Raw genomic sequence first — 12,178 nt, 5'->3', positions numbered from 1 at the left:
GATGCAGGAGCCAATAGGTGATCTTGTTGGGTCCTCTTCAGATAGAAGTGTACATCCGTCCACATGACAGTTACGTCTCATAAAGAAGTCTGGAAAGCCTTTTGCATCTACACCAAAGAGGTTAAGTACTCTATCAACCTTACCTATGTTGTTTCTATCTTAGTAATGAAATGTGCATGCTTCCTCCAGATAGAAGCCCAATACAAGGACTTTAAATGAGATCTGCTTTGTGACTCCCTTCGGTACTCTTTATTTATTTATTTTCTCCCACTGCTTCAGTAAAAAATATTGTTCCTTTTTCATTTGTTCTCTCAAGCATTTTTATATGCCTGTTTGTGCATTAATTGAGAATCCCTTGTCACTGGGAGAATAATTCTTTTTTTTCAAAAGCACTTTACAACCTTGCTGTTCCTCATTATCTTCCTTTGAAACGAATCAGCAAGGTCTGCCTTATCCTTTAACATCTAATGTTGTGCCTTCTGTAAAGGCAGAGTTTTTCCTTGAAACACTGGTCAGGATTCTGGTTCCCCTGAGTCTCCTAGAAAGAGGCCCCCAGAGAAGCAGACTGACCCTTCTGTGATGAACAGTAGCTAAAAAATTGATGGGAATGTTGATCAAGAAAAAAATCAGATTTTTAAAAAGACATGTGAGTTCCTAGATGTTTGCCTTCTCTGTGGCAATATTTGTGGATTTTTACCATTTTGCTTTGATTGAGGAGCAAAAAGTTACATTTGCAAAAAGAGCACTCACTTCAAAGATAATCTACTGTCAACAGAAACTCTAGGCTTACTTTTCATTCTTTGATCTTCCTTCTGTTGCTTCAGTGAGCAATTATTGAATGTGCCTGTTGAATTGGATGCTATGGAAAATAGAACAGAGATATAAAATCATCCCCTCCTCAGTTTTACAGTTTAGGTGGGGAGATAAGACATACACTTTTAAGAGAAAATCTGCTGGGTTGCTTGGTATTCAGATGAGTACTATGGTCCCTGTATGGCATTCCTTAGATTCCTGTCCCTTCAGAACTGCGTAAGGGTACATGAAGTCCCATCTAAATTAGGTGAACTTACCACTTTATTCTAGACTGAATATATTTCTATCCAAATTAAAATTCATAAGCCATAGGAGGGAACAATCTCTAATAATAACTACTCACACTCAGAGTGTTCCATTTTTTTCACCCTTCATTTTATAAGTCATATCTCATGTGCCATGAGAGAGACGTCATAAGGAGGAAGGTAGAGGCTCCCAGAGTTTGATTTACACGTGGTTGTAGAGCCTGCTAGAACTGGCACAGAGACTCTTGCCTGGTGGACTCCAGATCTAGTGCTCCTTTCAGCCAGAGCATGACTTGGTAGAGAGCTGGTCATGAGACTGACTTGACCAGCCAAGCTTTCTGCCTGGGAAATAGTAGGAAATAAGCTTGAAGTTACTCATAGATACTAAGGATCTGTTTATTTTTTATTAAAAAAATTTTTTTGATGTTTATTTAGTTTTGAGAGAGAGAAAGAGAGAGAGAGAGAGCACAGAAGCAGGGGAGTGGCAGAGAGAGAGAGGGACACACAGAATCTGAAGCAGGCTCCAGGCTTTGAGCTGTCAGCACAGAGCCCAACGCGGGGCTTGAACTCACAAACCGTGAGATCATGACCTGAGCTGAAGTCAGACGCTTAACCGACTGAGCCACCCAGGTGCCCCAGGCTGTTTATTTTGGGGGTCAAGAACAAGGAAAAACAGCATTATGGTGACTACCTCCTAGAGGCACTACCAGGTTTTGGAGAAGTGTGTGTATGAGAGAGAGAGAGCGAGAGTGAGAGCATGCAAGCACAGGAGTATGAGAACACACAGGCATGTTCATAACCAGCAATGTATCTGCTTCCAGCATTTTTCCTGCCTGTCTTTACATGATTAAACCACAGTTGGAAGCGGTGAGCTACATCAGTAGTGGATACTTGAATTCAGCAGCTCTCCCCACCAGTCAGCACCTCTGTATCCCACGGCATTTGGCCAGTTTTCTGCATTTTCTTCATTGTTCGAAAACAATCCTGGGGTTTCTCTGTGCTTGCTTCTGGTGCTTTGGAAGTTTCCATCCTCAACTTGATGTAACTCATTCTCCAAGCATGTGTGCGTTTCCTCCCATTGAGCACACGTGGTGCTAGGCAACGAGGGCACACAGCTTAAAAGGAGACAGCAATTTAAAGAAAAGAAATCATAGCTTAATGTAAGTGATAGATATAAATGTGTAAATACGAACATGTAGCATTCAGGGCATTTCCTGGGTATCTGACTATCCCATTACTAGGTGCTATTTTATATAAACTGGACAAGCTGGCTACCTTATTCTTAACAGGCTCCCATTAATATGGTTACTTGAGTCATTGCAATAATGGAAGAAGAAGAAGAGCAGTACTTCAATTTACAGGTGCCATTAGGTGTTAGCATTCACTCATTTAACAAAAGTTTTGAACCATTACAATGTGCACAGCACCAGGGATACAGTGCTGAGCAAAAAAGCCACAATCTCTGCCCTCACGTAAGCAATAGGGAGATAGACACACAATAAATATTTCATACTGAGGAAGACATAACTAAAAATTGTGACATTATCTGTGAGAGAAAATTATAGTTTGCTATGGGAGTATAACTGGGACCTCATTAAGATAGGAAAGGGAGAGCAGGCTTCTCTGTGTAGGGTTCCTGATTTTAGTTTGGAGCTTGAGGGATGCAGTGGTGACAGCCAGAAGTTTCAAGGGTGAGCTCTGTGTGAAAATAACAGCATGCAGGAAAGTCCTGAGGTGAAAAAGGGCTGGGAGGAAAGAGATCTAGGTTGTGGGAGGATAGTCAGCGAAGGGCAGGAGGCAGGACATGGTGGACTTTGTAGAATAGGTAATAGTCTCAGAATTTAAGTTTAAGTACACTGAAAAGCTATTTAAAAATGTGGGGGGGGGAGTGAAAAATAACAGATTTGTGTTTTTAAATGGTTACTCTGCTGTATTTTTGAAAGTGTACTAAGAAATGGGTGAGGAAGGGAGTAGAGGGCAAACACGGATTGAAGGAAAATATTAATGTAGCATTAAGGTGACTAATGACGGTGGTTTGGACAAGGGCAGCAATAATCAATGTGAGGGAAAGTTGGGGCATTTAAGATCTGCTTTGGGGTTAGCATGGACAGAAGTTGGTGAAGGCTTACCTATGGAGAGAGAAGAAGAGTCAAAGATGGGCCCTACATATCTAGCATAGTGGAAAGAGGTAGCATTTACTGAACCAAGGAAGACAGGATGAAAGGCAAGTTCGGGCATAAGAACAATAATTTATTCTTTGAGTACATTATGTAGGAGTTGAGTGTGAGAGACTCTCAAGAGAGGTTGTGTATTTCATTTTGGAGCTCCACAAAGAGGACTAGGTGAGATACATTTAGGAATTGTTGGTATCTGAGACTGATAATGCATGAGAAATGATGAGATCCCCTAGGAGAGGGTTTAGAATACGAAGAGAAAAAGGACTAGAATTTCAGCATTTAAGGGTTAAGTATGGGAGACACCAATGAAATAAAGAAAAAGCAAGATTATTTGGTATCATGGCAACCAAAAAGAAAAAAAAAGAAGAAAGTGTTTCAAAGGAAGAATCTGTCAACTCTAAATTTCCCCACTGTTACATTAAGTATCAATATGAATAAAAGGTTTCCAGATATAGCATCAGCCAAATCCATTTTATAGGATTATTGAGTAAGTGTTCATGTATGGATATGAGGAAAAGGGAGATATGGACATGGAGACATCTCTTTTTGAGAAGATTGGATGAGAAGTAGAGTGTGGAAGAAGATTGAGCCTGATTTTTCCTGATAGGAGACACTAAAGCTTGTCTGACTACAGATGAGTAATGGGAGGGAGATGGAATACCGAGTTAAAGATAATGAAGAGAAAGGGCTGTTGTAGTGTTGGTGGGTCCTCACCTAGAAGACTAGAAGGATTAGAATACAGAGCCCACACAATGAGAGTGGTCTTTGGTAGAAAGAGGAGAGAGAGAGGGGGAGAGAGGGGAAAGAAATGGTGGAAAGACAGTGGATCTGATTGTAGGAAAATTAGGAAGTTCCCATATCATGGCTCCAGTTTTCTCCTTGAAGTATGAGAAATATACATCCCCTGAGAATAAAGGGAAAAAAGAAGAGTTGGGTTTGAGAAGATAGGACAAGCATGACGTATTTGACTAAAGAAACATTCAGTGTCTTGAATGCCTAGTTGAAAGTAGTCATCAGGGCCATCATGTATAGCTCTGTAGGTTGTGCATTGTACAAAGTTGTCATGCCCAAGAGGGGCGCTATTCACATCATAAGCATAGGTTTGTATACATATTATGACAGGTTACTGGCAGAGGGCAGTAAAGTATCTTGTTCTTAAAAAACTGAGCTATCACCCCAGCTTCCTGACAGAGAAGTGAAGTGTCTTGAGGAAGGGACTTATTTTAAGTCCCACACAGGCACCATTTGGGATACTTGTATTGGCACTCACACACTTATAGGATAATACCACTCTGCGCCATGGGTGACTTTTCTTCAGCAGCATACAAGTTACTGCAGGCACAGACATGAGAAGGTGGGTGATTAGATCCATCCATTGTTGGAGTTTTCCAGGCAGTTGTGACATGAGAAATGTCACATGAGAAATGTGACATGAGAAATGAGAGTGGACATGAGAAATGCTGATGATATCAGCCAAAGAGATGGTGCCCACAGAGTACAAGCTAGATGAGGAGGAAAATGAGGAAGGAGGTTAGTGGGTCTGAACTATCAGTGAGAATGAAACCTTGGCTATTATACTGGGGATTTCTGAGAAAGTGAGTCCCAAGGATAGGAAGCTGTAATCAAAGAGTATGAAATTTAATTGGCGATTTTGGAGGTAGGGAGTTTCTGGTGAAGTCAAGGTTGGTGTAAGGGAGGAGAAAGTATGCTGATAAGCTTTCTCAGTATTTACTCAGTAGTGCAAAAAAAGTATCTTGTATTTTTTTCCTTTAATTTCAATGTACTCAGTCCAAACTAGAAAAGAAATAATGTCCCTAAGACTGAAAAACATGATTATCTCAATTTTCTGCATTTGAGCTCCAGAATATGAAAATAGAAATTAAATAGAAATCATGGTCAGTGTTGTAAAATACAGTTTTATGTACATGTGTTTTCTCAGATGTTGCTTGGCTATTTCTTGGAAATTACTGAGAGGATTTTAATTATTTTTTCTCTTAATGATCTGAAAAATATTTCAGCTCTGTTATTTTTTACAGAGGTAAGGCTTGCTTTAAAAATAAACCCTCTGTGTGGGTATGTCTAAGTTAATGCCCAAGGATAGGAAAAGGTAGTATAGAGACTCAATAAATTATTTTTGAAAGTAGGCTAGCACACTGGAAAGCTATTTAGATGTGATAAAATACTAATTACTATGAATACAGAAATAGCAAAAACAAACAAAACAAAACCCTTTATCCCAGTTTAGAGATAAAGTAATGGCTTAGGCATAGACATTTAGGGTACATTTAAGTTCAAATTTAGGAAGTGTGTGAAATTATTATCTTGAATTCGAGAGGGATCAGAACAATAACCTCCATATTGGACTATGTCTGGGATACAGGAATATCTTGTTTCTCCCTAATATTCATGCTCACTTGAATGGATATTTGGATGCTGTTTCAGTTACTATGGCTGAGTAAATTACTCCAAAACTTAGTAGAATGAAACAGCCATTTATCATGTTCACAGGTTCTGTGGGTCAGGAATTCAGACAGGGCACAGAAATGACCCCTTGTGACTTCCAAGGCAAAGGACAATACAGCTTCAAACTGGCTCTTTTTCTCGGGATGCTTGCCCTTGGAACCTAGCCAGCAGCCAGCATCAACCACTAGACATGTGGGCAGTTGGGGCTTCCTGACAGCGTGGTAGCAACCCCACATCAAGAGCAAGTTGGAAGCTGTATTGCCTTCTGTCTTGGAGTCACATAGCATCATTTCCTCATTCCGTTCATTAAGGCAGTTAGTTACAAAGTCTCTCCCATTTAGGACTGAAAATATTGCTGTCGCCATTTGTGCAAAATACACTCGGCCGCATATACCTATCAGCTCCTTTAAACATTTTTCAAAGGTATCTTCCTGACATCCATTGGCACACACATTATGTGCCACTGAATCGGTGATTGCAAAAGCTCTAGAAAACGAAAGAACCTCAGGTACAGACAGGGGCAATTCTCTGAGAACATCTAAAGGATAGTTACCTCTCCTGCCTATCCCAAACCTTCATAACCCGCCTCAACTTAATCCTTCACCCTCACCTTGAGCCCATGACCATGCCCCCTACTTCAAAGAGTACTCCCTGCTTTCTTTCCATGCCCTTCTCATCAAAACTGTTTAAAAAAAAAAAAAATCTCCACTTACCTAGTCTTATAATTCAGCCCAGATACTCTCCTGGAATGTTTGTGCCTTCCCAAAATCCAAATCCTGTCAAATTTTTTTCAGACTTTAAAGAACTTCCTCTCTACAGTTTTACAATGTTAACCACTCCTTCCTGCTTCAAACTCTGTGACCTTGACTCTGATATTCTATACCCTAGTCTTCCTCAGAACTTTGCTATCTTTCATTGCCACCTGCTCCTTTGCAGGCCATGTGAATGTTGGACTTTCCCAGGGTCACATCCTTAGCTAAATAGTCTTCTTAACTTTCATGCTTTTCCTGAGTAATCTGTTCATGCTCCTGATTTAACTACAGTTGATTCCAAAATATTTATCTCTAGTATAGTCCTCTCCCTCAAACCCACCCAAATATGCCCAACTTTCATGTAGAGAGGGACCAGCACTTTAAACCATCTCCCTGTGCCCCTGTATCACCACCCTTTACCACCACGCCCATAATAATTCACTTCTTTATTCTCACGGAGGCTTAAAGTCTAAGAAATATCTGGATACCGTACTTTCTTGTACCTTCTGTATCTAACAGATGACCAGATTTGTAGATTTTGATCTTCTAAATATTTCCCAGATCTGTGTCTTCTGTAAGCCTACTGTCTCAGCTCTCCTTCAGATCTTGTGACTGATACCGGTCTGGACTACCAGTCTCCACTATGCCTCCCTGCTTCAAGTCTGCCTTCCACACAACCAGTGTGATCTAAATGAAACCAAAATCTAACCACATCACCTCTCTGTTCAGTGGCTGCTGAGGCCACAGGACTGAGTTCAAGCTCCTCAGCATCCCACAAAGCCCTCTGTGGTTTTGTTCTTGTCCAAATCGAGGGCCTTGCCTTACACCACTTCCAGCCCCATATTTTATGCTGCAAAAGCATCAAGCTGCTTGGCTTAGTTTCCTCCAAACAATGAGCTGTTTCTTACACTCATATTGTCTCCTCTGCCAAGAGATGGCCTGAGGTCAACACCACTTCAGCAGGTAGTTGGTTGATACTGCCACATCCTTGAAACAGTAGAAGTATGCAAGAGAAGGGGTGTGGAGTAGCACAGTGTGTAGGGCAGGATGGGTGGATGTTTGTGACAATGGGTGACATTTACTCAAACCACATTTTCTGCCCTAGGCCATTAGCTTGTATTCTACTTCCATATTTTGGCTTGTGGTACACCACAATCAGTATTGTTTGTCACATGCACAACTTACAGAAACTTTAATTTTCAAAAAGAAGATTCATAGAAATGTTATTCCGGAATATATGCAGTACTCTTCTGATAAAGCTGTATCTTACAGCAGACATTTTTGGTGAATTGCCTAACTACCCCTACTTACTCTAAGATAGTAGTTCTCCAGGTGTGCTCCCCAACCAACTGCGTTAGCATGACCTAGGAACTTGTTAGAAATGCAGATTCTTGAAACCTACCTTACACCTATTGAATCAGAAATCTGGGCAGTGGGGTTCAGCAACCTGTATTTTAATAAGATCCTCCAGGTGATTCTGATCTGTGTACAAGTTGGAGAACACATTGGAGGCTGTCTTAGATGGTCTTGAAAATTCCATCCTCTGTAACTAGTTTTAGAATATATATAGGTAACCCAGTTCTGGCTTGTGAAAGGTGAGAGGAAGTTGATTAGGTTGCTGCGAGCCTTATGGGAAAAGTGTCCTTGCTCCTAAGAAAGATACTCAGAAAAAGATCACTTCTGTATTTATCTGTATTATTATCATGTCTGGATGTGACCCTTGGAAGTGCCTCAGCCTTCTTGGGACCACGAAGTGTACCAGTTAATGTTAGGGGCAACATGCTGAGAATGACCAGGAAACTGGAAAGAACTTCGTAGACCCATTGAAATTAGCCAACTTTCTTAATTATTTAGTTCTTTTTGAATCAGTGTCTGATCTTGTTTAAAACAATAATAAAAAACATTGATGCATGTACTTAATTGTTATATATGTCTGGTATGTTTGCTAAAGGCATCTTTGCCATAGACATCATCTTTGCTACAAGCATTTTTGTAACAAATATTTTCTTTTTTTTTTATTAAAAAATTTGGGGGGGGGGGCACCTGAGTGGCTCAGTTGGTTAAGCGTCTGACTTCAGCTCAAGTCATGACCTCCTGGTTCATGGCTTTGAGCCCAGTGTCGGGCTCTGTGCTGACAGCTCAGAGACTGGAGCCTGCTTCAGATTCTGTGTCTCCCTCTCTCTCTGCCCCTCCCAGGCTCATGCTGTCTCTGTCTCTGTCTCCCTCTCAAAGATAAATAAACATTAACAAAATAAACAATAAAAAAAAAATTTTTTTTATTGTTTATTTTTTTTTTTTGAGAGAGAGAGAGAGACCAAGCACAAGTAGGGGAGGGACAGAGAGAGAGGGCTCGAACCCACGATCTGCGAGGTCCTGTCCTGAGCTGAAGTCAGATGCTCAACTGACTGAGCTCAACTGACTGAGCCACCCAGGCGCCCCCACAAGTATTTTCACTACATAACTAACTGGTCACAAGGCAGTTTTGTCATAAAAGATAAATCATGAAAAATAAAAGAGGGACATAATGAAAACGTATATAGAAAGGGTTCCTAGGTATTTTTGCTATAAGCATCTTTGTTATAGGTATCTTTGCCACAAGCAATAATCTTTATATACATTAGTAAAAAGGACATAATGAAACATGAAAAATGAATAACAAAATTAAAAAGATTTCATCATGAAACACCATATTTGAACACATTCAGAATATTTGCTGTAGATGCATGGCAACCCTGCACAAATGTCTGATTTTATCTTGTGGATTGTTCCTGAGCACTTGTCTTCAAAGTCATTCATAGTATTCATAGTATTATACTTTCTTCTTTTTTGTGCTTGTTGATTTGCCTCCTCATTTAGCATCTCACTTTTTCTTTTTTTTTTTGCTAAAATTTCTTCCTTTGTTTGGAAAAGTATCAGTTTCCAAATACTAGGATGTGTATATGTAATTGAGCTTTGTATTGCATTGTGAAAGCCTTTTACTCTGCTGTTCTTGGCATCTTGTCAAATATCCAGTGATAGACATTCCAAAGTTTATGGGAAATGTGGGTTCAAAACTCTGCTCTACTGTACAGACCATTGTGAGGACTAAGATTTATATAATATAAAAATGGGAATACTGCATCAATGGAGAAATGAAATTAAACTGTTGAACGGTTATTTTTTTCTCTTTCATGACAAATTGCTTATGACCAATTAGCTATGCAGTGAACACGATTGCAGCAAAAAATGTTTGTGGCAAAGATGTCTACAGCAAAGATGCTTACAGCAAATGTATTTAGAATCCCTTATATATACATGCATTTATTCATACCTAAAACTCTCCAGGTAACAGTAGGTGATGATTATAATTACTTACTGCATTGTGAGGTTCTTGGAAATCCATGAAACCCAGGTGTCCCATACATTTCTAGAATACAATGGTTATGCTTCACTTTGGCAATCAAATAATTATGTTCCAAGCCCATTTCCTACTTTTTCTAGAGATAGAGGACATTCTCAGGAGTCCCTGCTCAGTCATTCTTAAGAATCTTTCAAGAATGCTGTGTTCCTCAATTCTACTGTGACTGTTACTTGCGTCTTCAGTCAGCTCTCAGCCTCCAGTCTGCCAAACCACTTTCTGCAGGCCATCCCTTTGTCATCCTGTAATGGAAGAGAATTATAATACAGATGTGTGACTCCTAATGTATCAGTGTTTCATCACCCAAGTACTTTCAGAGTCTACTTCTGGAGGATGACTCCTTCATACCCAGAGGGTCTCTCACCTCGGATTGCCAGTGGCCCATCTTGCTCCACGGTGAGGTTCACAGAGAAGATTAAAGTGTTATTGTCTAAAGGAAGACAGCCTTGAAGAGACAATTCACCTGCTAGAAAGATTAGCATGTATTTTATAATGCAGGGCTGTTTGGCTCTGCCTTTTCCCTCACTTTTGCCTCCTTTTCACAATGTTCTTGGCTTTGCTTCTGTATAGTCTAAGACCTATTAAAGTGCTTTTCCTGAAAACAAAGAAGCAATTTCTCCTCAAAGATGAAATCAGACGTCACTTTCAATGTTGTTTCCCTTTCTTTTTTTGCTATCAAGGCTTTCAAAAACATGGAATTGAGTTTTTGCTGATATGGCACTTTACACAAGGATGGGATGCTATCTGAGGAGTGGTAGTCAGTGGGGATAGGAATAAGGAGGAACTTGGAAATAAGGCAGATGTTGCAGCTACCATGCCAGGCCTGTCGGGGAGAATAATGCAACTAGACCTCAAAGGCTCTAGAACTGGAGGGCACCTCGGGATTTGAAAACTGGCTGATCTCTCTCTGTCATCAGACAGAACTCATGGATTCCTAGCCACTCTCTGAGTCTGGGTCTTATTTAGTTCTCCACTGCTAATTATTTCTTTCCATATTCCCCAGTTCAAATTTCCAGGATAAAGAATTTGATTGGGCTAGTTCATCAATGTCTTTTATGTTTGAGCAGAGCTCTTTATACCAGATGACCTCACAGGTCATTGACCCAGATGGAATGACTCCCTTGGGTCAGGTGACAACCCCAGGTCTAATCAGTTGTGTTGATGGAATGGAGGTGGGGGTGAGGGACAGGGTCACAGGGTAAACCACCAAGCCACTCCTCAGGGAATAAGCTAGGGTTTCTCCTTCAGCAGAGGCTGTGGGTGGGGCAGATCCCCTCTGAAGAAGCCTGTGGGCCTGGCAAGGACAGTAATTGCAGGGTAACCAAGTAGCACAATGCCGTCTTTCCTACAGGGAATACAAGGGAAAGCTGACTTTTAATTAATGATAAACATCCACACTTTGACCTCAGCATGTTTTCCTTTCAGGGCCTCAGTTTCTTCATCTGTAAAAAAATCAGACAGTCCATCTTAGTGATTTCTAAGGACTGTACTTCCATTCAGGGCAGATCCAAGTTTTATAACCCTAGGCTTACATGTTTGGATCTCTCTCTAGGAAAAAAAAAATATGAAATCAGGTACAAGGTCTTAGAAGGGGCCCTGAAACTCAAGCTTTCTTGATTTCATATAAATCCACCTCTGCTTCTATTCTTAAATTCTGTGGTTCCTTTTGGTCATTGTTTTGAATTCTGCCTACCCTTTGTGCTCATAGCCCGAGGCCTATGAACCCTAAACAGGCTGGTTTTTAGCTTAATTCCCAAAAAACAGTGTGTTCCCCAACAGTCCCTTAAATAGACTATAGGCAATTTGGTAGTTTAAGAAGGAAAAAAAAACTGATCCACAAACGTTTTATAAATTTGAAGTGTAGTGTTATTGAAATTAATTAGCATGATTTTTACAGAAATCTCTTTACTTTCTAACTATTCATTCTTCAAGGTGCATCCACGCCTCAAAGATAGAGGTAGTTTATGTCAGCTAATGTGCCTTCAGGCTCTTGATTTGTTGCTATGTATATTTGTTGAATTTGCATCTATTGTTATCACTGTATTGCACCATAATTGCCTGTTCACACATATGGATTAATAGCTCCAAAGAGATTCATGGTAATATAAAATTTGATATGAAAATATTGATGTATTAATTCAGAATAACTTTACAAATATAACAGGGAACAGTACTCTATTGCGGAAGGCCAGTGGGGGGAGGGGGAGGATTGTAAATGTATTTGTTGAGTTTGCATTTCAAACAAGCAACCAAAAATGAAAAGTTCTAAAAGGAAGTGTGGCATTATTGAAAAGCTGGGTTTAATTGACTTATTAGTGCATTGTCTAAGAT

The 12,178-nt window shown here is 40.1% G+C and overlaps 1 protein-coding gene across 15 annotated transcripts in view; it reads left to right on the top strand.

Moving 5' to 3' along the window:
• Positions 1 to 12,178, top strand: part of ICA1 (islet cell autoantigen 1) — a 155,183-nt gene that overhangs the window by 54,376 nt on the left and 88,629 nt on the right. The window contains exon 7 of one of the 15 annotated variants that reach the window (XM_019443440.2): positions 9,931 to 10,278. The exons of the other annotated variants lie outside the window; for them this stretch is intronic. Within the exon in view, the coding sequence (XP_019298985.1) occupies positions 9,931 to 9,936 (6 nt within the window). The 3' untranslated portion in view covers positions 9,937 to 10,278. Of the gene's footprint in view, positions 1 to 9,930; positions 10,279 to 12,178 lie in introns of those variants that run through there. 15 annotated transcript variants of the gene reach the window in all.

The sequence above is a fragment of the Panthera pardus genome, unplaced genomic scaffold (assembly GCF_024362965.1).
Source record: "Panthera pardus isolate Hobbes unplaced genomic scaffold, ASM2436296v1 HiC_scaffold_8, whole genome shotgun sequence".
Classification (NCBI taxonomy): domain Eukaryota; kingdom Metazoa; phylum Chordata; class Mammalia; order Carnivora; family Felidae; genus Panthera; species Panthera pardus.
The sequence above is the reverse complement of the archived record's forward strand: the minus strand, read 5'-3'. Positions and strand labels throughout refer to the sequence as shown.